This window comes from Nicotiana attenuata, chromosome 11 (genome assembly GCF_001879085.1).
Source record: "Nicotiana attenuata strain UT chromosome 11, NIATTr2, whole genome shotgun sequence".
NCBI lineage: Eukaryota > Viridiplantae > Streptophyta > Magnoliopsida > Solanales > Solanaceae > Nicotiana > Nicotiana attenuata.
In genome coordinates this window covers 55,493,290-55,514,036 of record NC_031999.1, presented here as the reverse complement: position 1 = coordinate 55,514,036, position 20,747 = coordinate 55,493,290, and the positions used below count along the sequence as shown (strand labels likewise).

General features: G+C 37.1%; 3 protein-coding genes across 5 annotated transcripts; all 3 read left to right on the top strand.

Annotated features, from left to right (window-relative positions):
* On the top strand, nucleotides 472-8,985 carry LOC109234584 (alpha-L-fucosidase 2). Of its 2 annotated transcripts, XM_019400633.1 has the most exons (11): nucleotides 472-886; nucleotides 2,120-2,265; nucleotides 3,328-3,533; nucleotides 3,621-4,169; nucleotides 4,312-4,444; nucleotides 4,792-4,950; nucleotides 6,701-6,925; nucleotides 7,094-7,195; nucleotides 7,350-7,485; nucleotides 7,977-8,172; nucleotides 8,440-8,985. In XM_019400633.1, the coding sequence occupies exons 1-11, from the start codon at nucleotides 667-669 to the stop codon at nucleotides 8,744-8,746; spliced, it is 2,379 nt and encodes a 792-aa protein (XP_019256178.1). In that variant the 5' UTR covers nucleotides 472-666; the 3' UTR covers nucleotides 8,747-8,985. The 2 variants fall into 2 exon arrangements, with proteins under 2 accessions (XP_019256178.1, XP_019256177.1); XM_019400632.1 differs by having other exon boundaries at nucleotides 3,328-4,169.
* On the top strand, nucleotides 9,814-13,521 carry LOC109234585. 2 transcript variants are annotated; one of them, XM_019400634.1, is made up of 4 exons: nucleotides 9,814-10,102; nucleotides 10,534-10,643; nucleotides 10,886-10,953; nucleotides 13,180-13,521. In XM_019400634.1, exons 1-3 carry the CDS (start codon nucleotides 9,963-9,965, stop codon nucleotides 10,906-10,908), a joined length of 273 nt encoding a protein of 90 aa, XP_019256179.1. In that variant the 5' UTR covers nucleotides 9,814-9,962; the 3' UTR covers nucleotides 10,909-10,953; nucleotides 13,180-13,521. The 2 variants fall into 2 exon arrangements, with proteins under 2 accessions (XP_019256179.1, XP_019256180.1); XM_019400635.1 differs by lacking the exon at nucleotides 10,886-10,953 and having other exon boundaries at nucleotides 9,815-10,102.
* Nucleotides 18,725-20,057, top strand: LOC109234583 (zinc finger protein 4-like). Its single transcript, XM_019400630.1, has one exon. It carries the CDS (start codon nucleotides 19,151-19,153, stop codon nucleotides 19,670-19,672), a length of 522 nt encoding a protein of 173 aa, XP_019256175.1. The 5' UTR covers nucleotides 18,725-19,150; the 3' UTR covers nucleotides 19,673-20,057.

Genomic DNA, 20,747 nt, shown 5'->3' with positions numbered 1-20,747 from the left:
GAATCGGTTGCTTGTGTCCCGTCATATAAAATTATTGCTTTGACCTTGAAAACTATTTTTTGGGTTAAACAATATGGGTTGCGCCCAGAAGCGGGATTTCCACTAAGGGGTTCAAGAAAAAAAGTTAAAAAATTCAGAAAAAGTGTGGTAATTGGAAATTGAACCAAAACTTGACGAAAGTTTTGAATCTCTTGATTAGAAAGCTATGCTCGGAAGAAATTTAAAATACACTGTAACAATATGAGGCAAAATATTCGCCCATGCACTATGGTGATGAGACGCGAGGCAACTGCTGTGGGAGCTGACACTAGCAGTTAGCTTTTACTGAATGTGGCAAATGGAGTTATTGTGCAAATTAAAGCCATGAAAACGTGGGACCATAAATTCTTGGACATACATGTCATGTGCGGTGCAAGAGAAGAAAACTGTGCGTCACATTCTTTTGCTGTCACCATCTCTTCGTTACACACCAGCACCAACCGCCCTCAGCATTCTGTCCCTATGTCACATTTGCCACACTTCAATGTATCCTTTGCTCACTTCACGGGTTGAATTAAAGTTGGAAGTGCTTGGAATTTACTGCATTCTCAAGTTTCAAAACACAACTTTAATCATCACTCATTGTGCTGAAAGAAAAAAAGTGAATTAACTTTTCTTGGGGCTTCAATGGAAGATTGTGAATGGATTCTTGTAAAGGAACCAACAGACAGAGATATATGGAGCCCAAGTTTGGAAAATGGTGAAGAAATTAGTTCTTCTTCGAGGCCTCTTGAGATAAGGTTTAATGAGGCAGCTAAGCATTGGACTGATGCTCTTCCCATTGGTAATGGCCGGCTTGGTGCCATGATTTGGTGTGGTGTTTCATCTGAAATTCTCAATCTTAATGGTAAGCTGCTGGTTTCCTTTGGCAATGCATGTGTCTTTCATCTTTAAATATGGTTACTTGGGTTTTAAGAACTAAAGATATAAACCCAAGTAAAACCTTCTAGGATTTTCAAGAACAGCGGAAGGCACAATGGTGATAAAGAACTGATATTAACTTGTATTGCTTTTGTGTTACCATTCAGGGAATTTATCTTTTTCGACCCGTTTAAACATGTTTTGTTTAACCTTTGAATTTAAAGAACTGATATTAACTTGTATTGCTTTTGTGTTACCATTCAGGGAATTTATCTTTTTCGACCCGTTTAAACATGTTTTGTTTAACCTTTGAATTTAAAGAGCTATCTTAGGGTGTGTTTGGTATAACGAAAAATGTTTTCTGAGGAAAATGTTTTCTTGGAAAACAAGTAGTAATCTTACTCATTTTCCGGTATTTGGTTACGCACATTAAGGAAAATAACTTCTCAAGAATATTCATAAATTATAATTTGGAGACAATAAACATGAAGCCATAAACTTTCGAACCAACAACCTTCCGAGCTCACAAATTTCATAAACTTCTTAACCGTTAAACTTTCGAACCCGTAAACTCTATAATTTCTAAATCCGCAAACTTCCAAATACATAAGCCTCCGAACTCATAACTTTGTAACTCGTAAAATTTTGAACCTGTGAAAAATAAAAAAAATCAGAGCTGAAAATATAAAAAGAAAAAGAAAAAAAAATTGGGGTGGGGTGGAGGTGGATGGTGCAGAAAAATGAAAAAAAAAATAGAAAATAAAAAATAAAAAAATATTTTTCTTGCGGGTGGGTGGGTGGGTTAGTGGTGCAGAAAAACAAAAAGAAAAAGAAAATAGAAATAGAAAATCGAAAATACAAAAGAAAAAAGGTAAAAGAAAAAATTTCGCACAGGGTTGGGTGGTTCAGAAAAAACGAAAAAATAGGAAAATTGAAAATGCAATTTTTTTTTTTTTTGTGTGTGTGTGGTGGGGGTGTTGGGGTTAGATGTGAGGGTAGGTGAAAGTTTTTGGAAAATGTTTTTTTCTAGGGAAGTCATTTTACTCCAATTTAAGGAAAATATGATATCTAGCAAAATATTTTCCAAACTATTTTGTGCAACCAAGCATTGGAAAATGGGAAAATAAATGTTTTCCGTGATACCAAACACACCCTTAGAGTATTCTGGTTTTAGGCAGAGAGCATTACAAACTGAAGTTTCTTATTGTGGTTTGTTTAGAGGACACACTCTGGACTGGAACTCCTGGGGATTATACTAACCCTGAAGCTCCAACGTCATTGGCTGAGGTCAGAAAACTTGTTGATAATGGCCAATATGCTGAGGCTACTGAAGCAGCTGTACAATTGACGGATAATTCCCCTGATGTGCGTTTCTTGATTAGCTTGCTTTTTATTTCCCATCATGTGTTCGTCCTTTGTTTGCATCAATCAACTTTTAATGGTTTGGTTTTGATCTTTGGTGTAAAATAATAATTTTAAGTAAATCCCAAAGCCTCATTGTTAAACACAGAAACTCTATTAAGCGAAGAGAAAATGAAGTGAACTAATGAAGAGATAACCACTATGAAGAAAATAGTTCATTGATGTTGAAATTTGATTTTCCGTCTCACTCTTCGTTTAATTCTATGTTTCACTTAAATGACAATGTTACCAAAGAGGTACAAATAATGGAATAGAGCGGGAACTTTACCAAGTTGCATGTTGTGATCATATTAAGAGTTTTATGATCTATATATGAATTTTAATTTTGCATCTGTATGTTCTAGTCTATATTAAAATCCTTCGAAACCACCCAGCCAGCCCCCTGAAGTTATTTAAAACAAAGCGAATGGCGTGTGGATGGTAGTTTGCTCTTGTTTCCGAAAAAACAAAAGAATATGGAGTAGTTTGAGTGGTTCCCATCAAGCACCTGCAGAGGTTTAATCCCTGAAGTGGCTAAGTCCCCACAACTGTGGTACATTATACCATGAAGACCTTCATAAAGCCACTAAGGTGTACCAATACTTACACAGATTCCGACACTAATAAGGCTACTAACTTGTATCGATTCGACACCTGTTACGTTATGCCTTGAAAAAAGTATGAGGATATTAATGGAACAGTCTGATCTTGCTATTGTTAGTAGCCTTATGAAGGTATTGAGGAATTAATGTAACACGGTTATTAGCCGTTGCAGGGATTTACCCTCTGCTGATACTTGAAGTCCCATTTACACCTTGACTTGCTTAAGCCATGTCCCCTGACACCTAGGGGCTGGCTCTGATGCTTTGGTACAGACAAAGGGACCAACTTTGTAGGAAGTAGATGAGGTTTCCTTCTTAAATCTTGAGAAGGTGAAGAAGAATGCACTCCTTAACTGGATTTCCTAGTAACTGTTTTTTTTTTTTTTTTTTGGCTGGGGGGCAATGTCAATGGACAATGATGAAGGTTTACCAGCTCCTTGGAGATATTAAGCTTGAGTTTGATGATTTTCATGGGACATTTCAAGAAGAAAAGTATGAGAGAGTGTTGGATTTGGACACAGCAACAGTGAAAGTAAACTACTCTGTGGGTGACGTAGAATTTGCAAGGGAATATTTTGCATCAAATCCAGATCAAGTGATTGCAGCAAAGGTTTCCGCAAATAAGCCGAGGTGTTTGACTTTTACTCTATCTATCGATAGCAAAATGCATCATCATACTTATGTCAGTGGAAATAATCAAATTATTATGGAAGGAAGTTGCCCAGGCAAAAGAAAGCCCCCCAAGGTGGATGCGAATGACAATCCCAAGGGAATTCAATTTACAGCAATTCTTGACTTACAGATCAGTGGAGGCTCAGGTAATCTACAAGTTTTGGACAATAGGAGGTTCCGTGTTGAGCATTGTGATTGGGCTATTATCCTTCTAGTGGCCTCTTCATCATTTAATGGACCTTTTATCAAGCCTGCGGATTCAAAAAGGGATCCCAGGTCAGAGTGTTCAAGCATGTTGAATTCAATAAAGAAGTTTTCATATTCTAAATTGTATGCGCGGCACTTGGATGACTATCAAAAGCTGTTTCATCGAGTTTCACTGCAGCTGTCAAAAAACTCAGACAGCGTAGCAAAAGGAAGTGGTAGAGTTTCGACTGCAGATAGGGTGAAGTCCTATAAAACTGATGAAGATCCATCTCTAGTGGAGCTTCTGTTCCAGTATGGTCGATATCTACTTATTGCTTGTTCACGTCCTGGTACCCAGCCAGCGAACCTGCAGGGCATATGGAACTACATGTTAGAGCCACCGTGGGAGTATGTCCTTCATAAAAAAATTTAGTTCCTCTTTAGCTTTTTGAATGTAACTCTTTTAGTCTGGACCATCTCTTTATAGAGTTAGTTTCAGTCTCTCTTCATATTGTAAAAATTGTTATGAATTTTGCTTTCTCCTTTTCAGTTGTGCCCCTCACTTGAATATCAATCTTCAAATGAACTATTGGCCTGCACTCTCATGCAATCTTAAGGAGTGTCAAGAACCGCTTTTTGACTACACAACATCTCTGTCCCTCTGTGGATTCAAAACTGCAAAAGTAAGAGCTTTCTTCTGATCATCCTCCATGCTCAACTCTTTGTGAATGCCATTTCTGTGCGTAAACATGCTTTGTAGTGCAGGAAGATTTCAATCCTTTCTATCCCTTCTACTATTCTATCCCACCCCACCAAAATGATAACCCATGCACTTGGATCAGCTGTGAAATTTTCTTCTGGTTACTGGTAATATGATGTATGCTAGAATTTTTAGGAAACCTTATATTGTACTATCCTCCAGTAATAATGAGTATATGAGTTTATTGCTAGTTGTGACAGTTAAGGTCCTTGACATTTTATGTCATATTATCTGTGCAACCCTCATCTATTTAGTTACAGAATATTACAGGTGAACTACGGAGCATCAGGCTGGGTTGCTCATCAAGTGTCTGATATATGGGCAAAAACATCCCCAGATCGAGGTCAGGCTGTTTGGGCTCTGTGGCAAATGGGCGGAGCGTGGACTTGTACCCATTTATGGGAGCATTATACTTACACATTGGATAAAGTAATAGTCTCTTAATGCAATTTCTATCTCTTCTGCCGACACATTGTTTTATGTGCTATAGGCCTTTTAATTACTTTGCGGTGCAGTTTTAACGCTTAACCTTTGTTTTGACCACCTATAGAAATAGAAGGCCAAATGCTTGACTTAAGCAAATTCCTGGTCAATCAAGGAATAAGAAATGCGTGCACTGCCATCCAAATATACTTTGGTTGTGTGTTGTTAATATATAAAATTGTAGCAGAGGAAGTAACTTTAACAGTGAATAACGAGTATCTTGTGGTTTTAAGGAATAGGTGCTTAAGCGTTTCTTACTTAACTTTTTAAGTAATAGGCCCAGGTGATTGATTCATTTCTATAATGAAAACCAGCAATATGAAATACTTGTGTTAGTATTTGCTTTTTGATGCGTCTATGTCAACTAAATACTTGCATATTTGAATTAGTGAATAAGCTGGGAACTGCTAGAATCATACAATAAAGTCCCAAAACTTTTTAATTATGCTAGACGGAAGTGCCTAATATGAGTCAATACTTCTCGGAGTATGCAAGTTATTGCCATTGTCAGATGCACCGATTTTATTGGAGGTATGAGCTAACTGAAATTTTGAATATGAAAAACACAAACTACTGTGTGATCTCTGCAGAACTCCTTAAGTCATCTAAGTTTGTGCAAAATTATCTGCAAGGGTACTCTTTCTATTCTTCTAAAAAATAAATCTTTTACTTGAAATTTGCATTTTCATTCTTGTGTTTATTTGACTGCTTCTGGTAGATTTTGATGCATTCGATTGGGGAAAATTGTCTAAATCTAGCTGCCAAGTAGTCAACTTGCTGTTTGTGTTTGTGTTTAATGTATGCATATAAAACAAAATAAGAATGCCATACATGACTCACTGGTTTCTTTACTGGCACATTAAATATAGTAATAAAAGAAACTGAAGCATTGTGAAGGCTGCACGTTCTACTGCTAATACCTTGATCTTAAAAGGAGAAGAACTATGAGAAAAGAATTTTGTATTCTCAAGTTCTTGATTCACAATGATCGCAGTGAAGCTGTTATGTTGAGAATTATTTGCGAAATGTAACCGGTGAGTCATGTATCCTTCAAGGTTATTGATTGTGTATGCCACTAGCTAGCCTCTACCTAAAATCTAGGTGTTGTGAGGATTTACGTTGAAGATATTCAAAATAAATAAAGTTTTGAGATGATTTCACTTATTTCGGACAGGGTGTTTGATAATTATTAACCTCCTTTTGTGGTCCCCGAAATTATATAAACCTCCCTTGTTTGAATGTTTTGAGCTCATCAAAGGCTCTTCTGATCAATGTCAGCAATCAATGGTACTACAGGAAGTTTGTATAATTTTTGATACCACAATTTCTGAGTGTAAGTCTTGCTAAGATCCTCCGGATAAATCTTCTCTTGAGTTTCCCTCTTACAATGTCATCCTCTGCATGATCGCATAACTTAAGCTTTTAGAAAGGACCGAAGTACACAGTAAACATTGTCATAATCTTGGCTAAACACGTTCTTTATGTTACAAATCCTTCCCAAGAAAATCCTTCCTCAACTTGCTCCATGCACTAGATTGGTTTATTTTGTTAACATTGTAAAGCAACCATTTTCTGATCCGTCCGAAGCACAGAAATATCATGCTTGCATCATTTTAGGACAAGCACTCTATTTCCTGAACGTTAAAATTATACTGCAACCGTTGTTTGACAGTGTGCATCTTCTGCGAATATTTAGGTTTTTTTGGCAAATACGGCTTATCCCTTGCTGGAAGGTTGTACTTCATTTCTGTTGGATTGGTTAATTGAAGGCCGCGGAGGTTATTTGAAAACCAACCCATCAACCTCTCCTGAGCATGCTTTTATTGCACCAGATGGTAAGGCTGCTAGTGTGAGCTACTCATCAACCATGGACATGTCAATCATTAAAGAAGTTTTCAGTGACATTGTCTCTGCTGCTGAGGTCAATTTTCTTCTTGATTTTGTGATATTCTAGCTTTTTTTTCTCTTTTCGGCACCTTATTATGTATATCATCACATATACTTACAAATATGATGCCACATATACCTTATTGAAAAATGAAAATAAAATATTTATGCAATATATAATTAGTTCAGTGCTTGTTAGCAGGTACTTGGGAAAAGTGATGATGATCTAATTAAAAGAGTTCTTAAAGCTCAACCTCATCTTTGTCCAACCAGAATTGCAAGGGATGGTTCTATCATGGAATGGGTATGTGAAATCTACATATTAAGTCCAGATTCCTTACTTCTTGGTGGTAGAATGGTCTTGATAGTATTGAGCTGCTTATGAGTAACAAGTTTTAACAAAATTTAATTTGAGATAACATTATCGTTAGTAATTCATAATATGGGTGTAATGGCAGGCACAAGATTTTGAGGATCCAGAGATTCATCATCGTCATGTCTCACACCTTTTTGGCCTCTTCCCAGGGCACACAATCAGTGTACGGGGAACTCCTGCCCTCTGTAAAGCGGCAGATTATACCCTATATAAAAGAGGTTTGTTTTGGGATATGAATAGGAGATCATTTCGACTCTTCTTGTTGACTCCTGATATTGGCTCTAGATTAACTTTTTTGTTGCTTGTGATTTTATAAGTCCTACTTCCACAAAGGTGTTCTCCTTATTGTCCAACCTTAAAAAACTTCCAAACATTTTTATAGCAATATAACCATGCATTATGGGGAACTCAGAGGTATTGCAAAGTAAAAATGCTAGGAACTATTGCAACTATGTATGAACCAGAGAAAAGGAGTTCCTGTTATACAAAAAATAAGGCCATATTTTTCAAAAGCGTTTGACTTGCTTCACATCACTTTCTTCTTGTTCCTCTCATTTCTTCGTAAGTTCAAATTATGTCATTGAGATGCCATCTGTAGACATCCCTGATTCTATTCTCATTTGCCGGGGTTTAGACTTTAGAGTGCTTGAGCTTTGGTGCTAGGCTCATACAATTATTTGAAGAATCAAGACTCTTATTTATTGGGCAGGGGAGGAGGGTCCAGGTTGGTCAACAACATGGAAAGCCGCACTATGGGCGCGTCTTCATGACAGCGAGCATGCATACCGCATGGTCAAGCATTTGTTTGATTTGGTAGATCCTGATCATGAAGCCAACTTTGAAGGAGGTCTCTACTCTAACCTGTTCACAGCACACCCTCCTTTCCAGATTGATGCCAACTTTGGGTAAGTCCTTGTCATGAGGTTCCCTGTAATTGTCTTTAGGAAGTTCACTTTTGACATTGTTTTTACAACAACTAGTCAACTACGCCTCAATCCAAGCCGGGGTTGTCTATATGAATCCTTACAGTCCATTGCGTGCTCATCTAATTTTTTTGACATTGTTGTTAACTGAAACTAATGACATGTCGAGATTTCTATATGAAATAACATAACTCATGACATTTGCCTATTTAAACTTGGGAAGGTGCTGATTTGCAAATCTGTTGTTAGTTTTTCTGCAGCCGTAGCAGAAATGCTTGTGCAGAGCACCATGAGAGATTTGTACTTGCTCCCTGCCCTTCCACGAGATAAATGGCCAAACGGTTGTGTTAAAGGCTTGAAAGCACGTGGAGGTGTGACGGTCAGCATCTGCTGGAATGAAGGAGATCTTCATGAATTCGGCCTATGGTCAAATGGACAGACTACTACAAAAAGGCTGCATTACAGAGGGCGTACTATCGCAACAAATATACTGAGCGGCAAGGTTTACACCTTCAACAAGCAGTTGAATTGTGTGAAGACATACGCTCTCTTCTAGTAGTTCCAAGTTAGCCTGATGGTCAACTAAAATGAGTCTCTTTCCTCTTTCACATGATGAATTTGAACTCAGTACATGTTGAGAAATGTTTTATCAGGATAAGGCATAGCACCAAGGTTCTTGATTATTACTATCGTTTTCCGGTTTAATGGCAACATTCTCACTTTTATTTTCTAGCGGAAGGTAATTACCATGTTAATAACCGATTTTGCTTTAATTTGGAGGTGATGTTGCCTTCTCTTCCTGCTACTATCAAGTATTATCTGCTTGCTTGTGAATGAAAAGGAACCGGATTGGGGATGACACGTGTTCTAGGATGGTAAGTGTAATGAGTTCGGTAGTAAAAGCTTAAGAGTTGAACCTATTAAATTTAAATTCTGAATTTATTTCTGGTGGTATTGTGTTATCCAATGTTAGCCATCACAATCCAAATGGATTGTAGTTCAGAGTCATTTATGCATATTGAATTCTAAAAGAGTTCGTACCTTTAACAAGGGTTAAAATGTGTGAGGACTCCTTTCACTTGTTCTGGCAGCAATTGTTAAAGGACCAAAATCAAGATCAAGTGGAAAGAGCTACTTTTCTTCTTGTTCTTCCTCCTCCATTAAAGTTAGTTCAGAACTTCATCCTCTTATCCTTTTCCATGAATAATTTATGAGGACTGGAACCAGCCAAATGGTGATAGTTAAAATTGATATGTGAAATAGTAGCTAGACACAAAAGAAAATGATGTTTGAGGCTAGTGATCATTTATTACGAGATATTTGTTTACCAGGTACGTTCAAAGATTTAATTCGACATGTTCACATCGTAAATAATGATTGGCCATAATGAGATTGTTGATTAAATTTTAGTTAAGATTGAGGATTCGTCAACTAGGACCCAATAAGAGTACACGTAAATATATCTAGCTATATCCATGCTAAGGATTACATGGTTACTCTTCGATGGAATTTCATGTTCAATATCCAATTAGAACGCGTTTTTGGGACAAAATGTACACCAAATATAAAAACAAGGGGACTGGTTAGCAAATAATCATACTAGCGGGGTTTACTTGGGGCTAGGGCTATTATTTGCAAATGAAAATTTCAGCAACTACACATCCATTTTCCTGGTCATAAGCAGCAGCATAGTATAACCCTAAACCCTAATCTAAACCCTCAAAAGACCATTTTGCTGTGTTTCGAGATTCAAACAGAAAATCTGAGCAGTTATGGCTTGGCGTGGTTCCATTACAAGATCACTCGCTAGGGTTTCCACCTCCCGTTCATCTCCCGCCCTTAACCGCGTCCGCACTCCGCCGATCTCCGCCCCTCGTTCCAACACGCGCCGCTTCTCATTCGCCACTCCCAGGTCCTCCTCCATCTGTTTTTTTTTTTTTTGAATTATTGAGTATTGCAACGAAATGGATATAAATAGATATAGAGAATTTACATATCTGTTCCCAGCTAGTTTGGATTGAGGAACAGTAATTGTTGGGCTTGAATAAGAGAATAAGCAAATGAGAAACAAATTATAGGGAATTTATATAGTTAATTAATACCAACTAGTTTATTTGGGATTGAGGCATAGTAATTATTTTACTGAGTGAGAAAATAAAACTAGAATTATACAGGTCCAAATAGAGCAGAATGAATATAGAAGATTCATATTGTTTTGTTGTTAAAGTAGCTCCAATATTGTATTTTATATTTGTTTCATCACCCTTACCATAAAAAATGAAAAATAAAGGAAAATTGTTTTATGACAAGTCGTTTTATGTCTGATTTGTTATATTTGATTAGGACATTTGGAGCATTGGGGTGTACACAGTCACTTTTGCCGCTGGTGGCAGGAACTCGATTGACATCTCACTTGACAGTCAACGTGCGGGCTTGCTGCGAGCTGTATCATGGTACCTTCCAACGTTCTTGTCAGGATCGCTAGTAGTAACTCTTTGTGAGTCTGTTTCCGTTTTTTAGGATAGAAGAAATAGAATGATTATGTTTGGAAAGCAGTTTTAGAATCTCTCACATGTTTATGTGCATAACTAGAATGTTGCTTGCCTTTTTGATCGGTGAATTGAGGGGTCTTCTAGTTAAATATTTGTTTTGTTTGTTGATAATTGGTTGATAAGAAGGAATTGGGGATTTATAGGGAGGAATGGAAAAGATGGGTGATGTCAGCAGCGCTTCCAAACCTCCAACGGGGCATTTTGCAGCATTGTAGGTTTCTTATATTCCATCTTCTTTTTTTATGGTTTGATTGATAATATAATAGTATCTTAAGTTAGCAATTCAGCATTGTTGATGCAAAAATATTGCATTTAGTCGGAGAAATGATGGGTCTTCAGAATTTGAGTGGCCTTATATGATGAAGAGTTACTTTCACTATGGGAGCTATTCACATATGTCTATGATTTGCAGTTTTCTTTGTGTTTTTACTCGTCTTTCTTATGCTAAACTTTATCATACCTTTTTTCTGCATTGTAAATTTAATCTGTATGATCATTGGTGTTTAAGGAACTAGTAGGTTCTAGACGGTTTTGTTTTCTGCTCTTTTCTAGTACTTCTACACCTGTGTAAATTTTTAAGTAGTTATTCCGATATATTCCTATTCATTTTGTAGTATCAAGGTAACGGAAATTGCCTAATATTTCAGGACAGTTTCATTTATTAAGAGTATAATCCATAAGTAGTTCAATTGAAGTGTATAGTGTAGTTCAAGAGGTCACCTATAAGTTATGGAGGACCGCAGTTCAATTGTTTTCCATGGACTAGTAACATATCATAATGGAGTTATCAACAGTTAACCTAACTGGTAAAATCTTTGGTAGTCAAATGACATAAACAATCAGGCAGGCATCAAGGAGGTAGTCCAAAGGGCATTAAGATTCAAAATAACACTTAGCTAGGTTGGGAGGGGACAAGAAGTCACCACCGGGGGTGACTAATTCTGTTGTAGCTAGACAAGTTGGAAGATGATCTTTATCACGCATTAGATTTCCTATATTTGAAAATTTCCATTAGTGCCCAAACTAGGGTTCATCTGATTCGAATTCAATCAGATTTAAGATTCAACTATGGTCGCATTAGGAAGATTGGAATGCAACTATATGCAAGGGGATTACGAAACGACTGAATCTGGTGTAATGTGTAGCCATTTATTTGTTAAAGACAAGCAAGTAAAGTCAACCATATGTTAAGCTAATAAAAATGTAACTAAACATTTAGGTGGGGGGGGGGGGGGGGTTGTCCATTGCGCAGGTGTGGGTTGGTAAGTTGTGAGTTGGTTCGCATTAGAGACTGGTGATTTGAAAGAAGTTGATGGTCGACACCATTGTATTTTACTAATAATCTCTAACTAAGACCTAGTATGAGCTACGAAACACCAAATAGTAAGATTTGTAGATTCAAGATACCTTATTGCTACCAAGCCACCTATATACAACAGGCGGCACCTACGTACAACAGACAGAAAATAGTGTCTCACTCCCAACTACAGCTTTGTTGGCTAACCTAATCCCATCTTGTGGAATTATCTTATTTGGGCTCAAGAGGATTGTAAGGTCAGCCAAAAGATTAAAACAAATTTAATAAGTCGGCATCCTAGTTCTCTTCTTGAATTTAATTATACGGATCCTAGGGATGTCCCTAAAACCTCTCAACTTGGAATTGGAGGCATGCACATATAGCGAGTATATACAAGACATACTAACAATACTTCAATGAAAAGCGAAAAACAAAGAGCATAGAAAGTCATGAGACTTCATAATATTGTTAGAAAATAGCAATTTGAAGAGGGAAAAACAGAACTTAGAAACCACAGTTTGAGTAAAACTGGATAAGGAAAAAATGAGTGGACCTAAATTAAAATTCGAGGGCGTAAGAAAGTCTCTCTTTTGTTCTTTTGTTTTTAAATAGGTAGAAACTCATTGTTTTGCGCAAAACATAAACAAGAAGACTCTAGCGGACTTCCATTTAATCCAGGAACATCATCATCAACTGAGCCTCCTGTCCACATGTTTCCCTATCATTTGCGGACTGCAGACTGAAATCAGCAGCTTTTCATTCATTCTCCAAAAAAACCAAGCAGCTATTCATGAGCACCTTTTCTCTAAATAGCTTTCTCCTTCTATTCATTCGCCTGGTATAAGTTTAGTGCAATGTACTAGGGCTAGAATCACTGAAATCCACTTGAAATTCTATAAGATAATGTATACTTCTGATCCAGTTCTAGAGATGCACCATTACCTCGATTTGTAGCTTCAAGTGCTAAGTGGAGTGCATCATTAAACACGATTTCTATGTCAAAGAGTATCAGCATGTGTTTTCGATGGTGGACCTAAATTGCATGAGTTGCTTTTGAAACCTAGCACTATTAGAATTACTTTAGTAGTTCTATACACTTGCATTGACTAACACAGATACCACATGATTTGTTTCTACCAGGTACTTGAACACATTACTGGAGCAGCACAAAGTGCATGAATCTTATGGTGGTCTTGGGGGGTAAATGCATCTGTGACAATCTGTTTTGGATGCATAAAATAATAGCCGTAATATTTGTTATTCATATTCCAAAGAGAGACTAGAAATATCTTTTGCTTGGACCTTGTCATAGTTTAAGTTTGAAACACGAGAGCAAGTCTTTGGGCTTAGGGCTCATTCGTGCTTGACCTATCTTATGTAAGCAATTTAAAACGCTTCTTATTCTGCTTTTCTTTAGCAATCTTGTTTGATGTCGTTTTACCAGTGCCGTTGATGTAAAATGAGCCAGGTTATGTTGTCTAATGTGCGCGTACTTTAGGAGCATTTTTGGCCTTTACTGTGGCCATCTTTTATTGTTAGTGCAACGATACATTTGAGGGTTGAGCAGATGGTTCTTTGGTAGAGCTTCTGTAAAATCTTTCCTTCTTTGACCTATGTTTTGGTGTAGATCTGCAATTATTTGTATTCAACACCTAAGCGACCAGTGAGAATGATTTTGAAATAGATATCTTGATGATGTGAGAAAGAGCAAATGAAGAAATAGCTTGTAAAGTCAGAAGCACTTGTCAAAAAAAAAAATTCGGAACTCACTTAGAATGAGATTCTGGTTTTGATTTACCTCTTCAAAAGAGCGACTCTTCATTTTAGATAGCGTAGGATTGTATTTTCCTTTTTCTTTATCTGCTTTTTTTTTCCCTTCCTCATTTTATGTATCTTTGAGGGTCTTGTAATGCTGTAGGTAGGATTAGCAGCTGTAATGTGGGATGAGTTGCATAACAAAAATCTAAAGTTGGTGCATGCAATCATGTAAAATGTGCCTCTCTTTCCGCTTCTATTGTACATTAAAGAGGGTCACACTATTAGTAACCGTGTGAACGGTGAACTTGAACATGAAAATCTTGGCGATATTGATGTTTGGTCTTCCACAGTCGTACGGCATCAATGTCACTACACTAAAATAAGTTAATAATTTTTTTAAAATGCTAAACTGGGCAAGACAGTGTGGGTTTATTTTTTAGCAGGTCAAGGTTTGACCTGCTCCACCCCGCCCCGCCCTATTCACATTCTTGGGATTGAAATTGGACTTTGATCCATCAATATCTACTAGTACTAATTTCTAACTCTCCTTACTTTAAGTAGCAATTTTCTTTTTCTGCATCAATATACATACTTGCACGAAATTTTCTTTTTTTTCTTCCTTTTCTTTCCTTTAATAGTAATTTTCTTTTCCTGCAACTACACATACTCACTTTCCATTTGTGATCACAACTTAGTAAACCGCACCAAACTATCACAGTTTTGGTAAATATGGAAAAAGGAATAGCTTATTTCTAACCATTGAGGGGGGGAAAAAAGAAGCTTTCTTTGGTTCATCAGCAGATTCAGGTCTACGAATAGAAGAGCTTGAAGAAGTGGTTTTTGCCCTTAATTCTCTAGCAGCCGTTGAGGCATAGCTGAAAATGAAGAAATAGATTTATCATTAATTTCTGAATTTACACAATTTTCCTTTCTTTTTTGTTTGTTCCGAGTCAGAAAAATATTTCCATTTTCTTACATACCTGTATCACGATGTTGTGAAGAAAGAGCATCTGAATGGAAAAAAGAGCGCGTTATATTGGAATTGAGTTAAGTGAAGCGTCCATTTTTCTTAACTGTTCTGAGCAGCAAGTTACTGTAAAGGTGGAAACCTGTAACTGAAAGCGGTAAGTCATATATTTTGATCTTTTTAAAACTTGAACTTTAGTATGATTAAATTATAAATTGTTTTTAACTTGGTAAAATTCATTCGTGATGTTGACTATTTCAGGTGTACAAAGTTACTATTTATCTTACTAGTTAAATTTATTAATCCCGAAATTCCTAAATTTTCACGAAAATAGTGTTGGTAGCTAAAATTTAGTTCTAGATAATTGAGATAGATCCCTCTCCATTTAACTTTAATAAGAGGTCTTGAGTCCATATCTTGGCATGAAAAATCTTTCGCCCCATTAGCTAACTTTGTACTTTTCATATCATTGGATAATAGTGAAGAATACATAGATAAAAAGGGTCACCGATCTTTAACAAGGTTGACCCCCACACATTTAATATGATGAGACTAACGATGTATACTGACGATATGAGCTTCCATGCTTCTTTCTCCTTAGCGGGGAGAAAGAGATGAAGATCCCTCTTCTTCTCTGAAAATATGTCTGTGTTTGTGAGTTTGTTTCAGCCCCCTTTCTTCTTCCTCTCACTTAGTTTATATACTAAGTATTCTCATTTACACAACGGTCATTAATCATAGTACCTAAACCATTTGACTGTATTACTGGCTGACCCTCTGAAATGCCGTAACATCCAATTCGCCGTTCAAGCAATCTAAATACACGACCTCGGACGTGGCCGAGGTGCGTGTTGTTATAGCGTTGTATGGATACGACTTCGGCCCAAGTGACTTTTTGCCGTTTCTCTTCGCGCGGATTCTCGTCTGGTCAGATTTCGACCCATACAATCTTACTAGTTTAATTTATTAATCTCGAAATTCCTATTCCTAAATTTTCATGAAAATAGTGTTGGTAGCTAAAATTGAGTTCTAGATAATTGAGATAGATCCCTCTCCATCTAACTTTAATAAGAGGTCTTGTGTTCATATCTTGGCATGAAAAATCTTTAGGTACAGAGCGCTTTACCTCCATTGGTGGGTCCTTTTCCTCTGACTTTAATTAGAAGTCTTGAGTTTACATTTGCCGGAATGGTTGTACTGAAAGAAAAAACATGCATATCTTCGGAAAAAGATAGTACATGCGCCAAAAATAGACTAATGAAGGAGTGCAGATCTTTCGTTTTATTTTGTTTTCCCAAAAGATGGAATAAATTGGAGATTGAGGCTTTTCGACATCTACTTGACGTTGCTCCTTAGCTAATCTTGATATTGATCTTGGGAATCTGATGTGAACACCAGAATTCTTTCTCTTCCGCCGAAAACGTTATTCCGTAAAAAAAAAATTGGGTTAAAATTAATGTAATGCATTACCTAACTTGAGTACTTATTAAGCTCGTAATACAGATAACTTTAAAAAAGTTGACTCAAAAATAGAAAGTATTTCACTTGAAATACACCAACAAACCAGTATTTTAGCATTCTATTTGAATTTCTAACATTTACAAACACGCATCGTTGCAAATACTCATGGTCAAGCAAGTGTGCTTGCACATATAGAAATTGAGTACTTGTAAATACTGGATAAGAATTTGTGCTCACGGGGCTAATTACTACTAGTTGCATTCACCCGAAATTATTTCCTCAGATCTATTTGGTGATTGTGTAACCCCTCATGACAAAGAACGGTCGAAAAAGATATATTTCTTCTCTAAAGAGAAAGTTGAGTGAACAAAAAAGCAATTTGGCATTTCCTCTAAAGTTGGTCCTCATGATGCCTATCAGCCTACCCATGATATGATATTCCTTCTTTCTCTAAAGTATGCCAAGTCCCATGCACCTCATCAAGTTTTTGTTGATTTTTGCCATAGTTGACCTAGCACTTCTCTAACTTTAATGAAAAAAGATGTCAAAGTTATATAACTACATTCGACCAATCAAACGTTCATCTATCGTTTTCATTATCTCCTCTCCGTCCGACCAATAATAGACTTGACTCAATAAGACCGCCTACTCTTGATTTCAATCCTTTGCCAGTGAAAAAGCACCATTTTGGCTCCCAATTGGCCTAAGGTCCAAATCAAACTCTGCTAGAAATTCGCCTAATGTCTTCAGTTGGGGATTCCTCTCTATCTACCATATCTAAAGTACTCTCCCCATCTTTTTGAGAAACTAATCGAAAACCATAGTTCAGAGCAAAAAGTTCTTTGAGATATAGAGAAGGACATATGGTGGATTGACTAGTCACATCATCATCGTTATCCTCCAACTATGCCTTATCTCATTGATTCTTCAAATAAGGTCAGCAAACCTATTCGTACCTAAGCCAAGGAATAAACCTAACTGGTAATTTGGACCACATGAGAGAAGCTTGGAAAGTTGGAATCCACTACTTCGTTGTACATATACCGGAATACATAGGCTAAATATTTGTGTAGCCTTGATTCAACAAAAGAATGGATGAATCACAAGCATCTATGAGTGTAGCCTAACAGTCAACAAAATAAAGGCGTGGAAAGAACATGACTCCAATCCAGCCGAGACAAAAAAAAAACAATAAATGATCTATTCTCATCTATCTATAGTCTTAGTGGGTAAAATTACTCGCGGTAATGTGCAATCGTAATCAAAAAAAAAGGAAAAGATAGACAAACCACAAAACATACCTAACATATAAAGAAAGAGGGATTTGGATTTAACAAGTGTAAAATGTGACCCGCCATACTTCTTGAGACATTTGGGATGTAAAATTACTACTCCATTTCATTTTCTGGAGGTGAACTTATGACGAAACAGACTAATAAGTAGGAAACTGTAACTCTTATTACAAAGTCTAGAATACGGACAATCTTAAAATAGGACAACATTGAACTGACTATTGCCTCAACCTAAGTGACAGTAGAAGACTTCGTTACATGAACCTCAACCAATTATCCGATGCTCCATAAAAGGAAAGACATCAAGTGACAGTCACCAAATGATAATTCTAGCTTCAGTTGCAGAAGCTTCTTTTTATTTCAAATAATGGTGGTGGCCATATGTTGCAAAAGTTATTATCTGTTACTCAACAGCACAAATACTTTTCACTCAATTTTTTTTGTTATCAACTCATTCTAACACCTTAATTATTGAGAGAGAGAGAGAGAGAGAGAGAGAGAGAGGGAGGGGGGGGGGTATCTTTATCTCATGGTGAACTGGGGTTTCTACTGTTCATATACAATGCCCACTATCTGACAGGAAAGAAACCCCAACATGAAGACACCCACATAGATACTCATGTTTAGAAGAAAATACTAAACAAAGTTGGCAAAGATGCTATCTCATCTCTTTCCTATTTTAATCACTATTATTGCCAAATCTTTGGACCCTACCACTCCATCAGACATTGAAACAAGCCACACTCAATTTAGTATGACTCTACCACCACTCACTCCTACATCTACATTCTGCTCCTAAAGCTTCTCATTCACTCATTCTTTCACAAGGGAAACAACTCTCTGCAGGTGGGTTCCATACTTCCCCACCTACTTTATATGAATTTTTTCGCAAACTACAAAATTTTACCCCAACACTAACAAAAATAACAGGAAAATTGATAGAGAGAATCCTTCCATTTAATTTATTCTCGGAGCTATCGGGTAAATATGCTGATCGAAAAACCAACTAATTCTTCGGAATTGGACAAGCTATAATCTCAGGCTGCCAGATCCGTTAAGAATCTATGCCTTTTGAACTGATCTCAAACCCATAAAGTTCAGTCGTGTGGCTTCTAAATTCTTATCATACAGCTAAAAAAGCAATACTAGCTTAATCTAATACATCCTATATCACAGTGCACATTAGAAGAAGCAACACGGGAGACAAAACAAACTGTAGGATTATGATTAGACGATAAATTGAATCATAGTGATTGGCAGTCTAGATTAACTCCAACGAGAAATTGTTAAAGGCAGAATTATTTGATTAGATAAAAGAGAAAAAAGAAGCGGGAATCACAGGGTTGACAGGGACTGCAGTGAAACATGACGTAAGCATTGTCCCCCGGAACACCAAGCCTCACTAGGTGGGGACAGTGAAAAGAGATGATAAATTTCAATACCTAATCTCACCTTAACCTCCTGCATGATCTCATTTTTATTCCTTGCCTCTCTCTGATCTCTAGCCCTTTAAGAGTCCTTTAGGTCAGTATCTCCATAAGGCCTCTTCCTACGTCTACAAATTTCAAATTGCTCTTCCGTGGAATTGTGGGAGGGAAAAAAAGATTTCTACATAACTGCAACAGCCAGCAGAATGAGAAGTGCTGAGGATGGAAGCTGGGGATCTTCGACAGTTGATCAAGGAGAGTGGTTGAGTTTGAGCTTAAGAAGAAACTCACCTTCAACATCTAAAGAATCTGAGTCACAGACAAGACCTACTCCAGGTAAGATTTTTTCATGTAACTTCTGCATGAGGAAGTTCTACAGTTCACAGGCTCTGGGAGGCCATCAGAATGCTCACAAGAGGGAAAGAGGAGCAGTGAGACAGTATCAGTCCCAGAGGATGATGACAATGATGTCTTTGCCTATCAACAATCCCATGTACAGATCTCTTGGCATGATTCCCCACTCACTTGTGCATAAAACTGGCAGAGATGCAAGTACAACAGTGGGAAGGTTCAGCGAGGCTAGTGCAGGCTTTCAAATGACATCGCGTCCCAATCCAGTAGATGAAAGATTTGGCTTGAAGTGGCCAGGAAGTTTCCGACTGAATCCTCAACAATCAGAAGACCAGGCCTCAAATACAAATAAGATTGATCTCAATCTCAAGCTGTAATTACTATACACATCCATCACAAATGGAACTATTTACTATCCTCTCCTGTAACAGCTTCGGCTTGGTTCATCAAAAGTACATGAACTGCCTGTATGATCTACGAACACCGATTTAGATTAAAAAAGATCCTAGAGAAGCAGTGCTCCTAAATGTCAAGACTTCCAGCTATAACCTGTCAGATGAATGATACCTAAGATGTAATATGTACTTTTCAGTTGCTTTTATTCCTACTGCACCTAGAACAACTTTTTAACATCCTCTCTCCCAAATAGTGGCAGAAGGTTACTGAATTATGCATTTATAATTTTTTTGTATTAAGCTCCATCAATCCAGAAGCATTATGTTTAAGCTACAAGAAATTAGACAAATTCCGATTAGATTTTTAGAGGAAGCAACAGTTGTCTATTGGTTTATCAATGAACTTTAACGAGGTAAACTTGCAAATGGAGAGAATGAGAGGGACAGAGTGAGTGAAAGGGAGCACTGAGGTATTAGTGCCAGATGGAAGCTATGAAAGAGTCCTCATACTGAGAAAAATATTTGACCAGAGTAAGAGAAGGAAAAGGATAGCTAGTCTTTTCCCTTTTCTTCCCTACTTCTTGTTATTTTAGATGGTGGCGGATGGTGTTTAGGATTAAGTTGTGACATAGTACACTGTGAAAAGTAATGAGTGGGCCTTCACCTCTATTGCTTTCAACATATCAAAGGTAAGTTGGACGTCTTTCCATCATCACATGCCAAACAAACAAAAGTCAAAAACGCCTTCACTCAGCAGTCAGCTACAACACTTATTTTAAAGTACTGCATGAAGCGGCAATGTAGAATCCCACCAATTGAACCACTCCTAGAATTTGTAAACTTCTGCCACACACACATGAAATACAAATCTAAATGATATCATTTTATACTTTCTTCTACTTGCTATTGGATCTGAAAAATTTTAACTCCAACTGGTAATGTGGGTTCCTAGGTATGTTGTGGAGTCACATAGGTCAAACATTTGGTGTTACAATGAGATATTATCTTATGTTGCTATCTGTTGTGTATTAGCCAATCTGAAAGTTGAGAGTTTGAC

Bases quoted from the DNA above. Each gene is read 5' to 3' on its own strand.
- LOC109234585 (XM_019400634.1), top strand. From the start codon at position 9,963: ATGGCTTGGCGTGGTTCCATTACAAGATCACTCGCTAGGGTTTCCACC. The intron at 10,103-10,533 runs GTCCTCCTCCAT...ATATTTGATTAG, and splicing joins TTCTCATTCGCCACTCCCAG to GACATTTGGAGCATTGGGGT. The intron at 10,644-10,885 runs GTACCTTCCAAC...GGGGATTTATAG, and splicing joins TTGCTGCGAGCTGTATCATG to GGAGGAATGGAAAAGATGGG.
- LOC109234583 (XM_019400630.1), top strand. From the start codon at position 19,151: ATGAGAAGTGCTGAGGATGGAAGCTGGGGATCTTCGACAGTTGATCAA.
- LOC109234584 (XM_019400632.1), top strand. From the start codon at position 667: ATGGAAGATTGTGAATGGATTCTTGTAAAGGAACCAACAGACAGAGAT. The intron at 887-2,119 runs GTAAGCTGCTGG...TGGTTTGTTTAG, and splicing joins TGAAATTCTCAATCTTAATG to AGGACACACTCTGGACTGGA. The intron at 7,486-7,976 runs GTTTGTTTTGGG...TTTATTGGGCAG, and splicing joins TTATACCCTATATAAAAGAG to GGGAGGAGGGTCCAGGTTGG.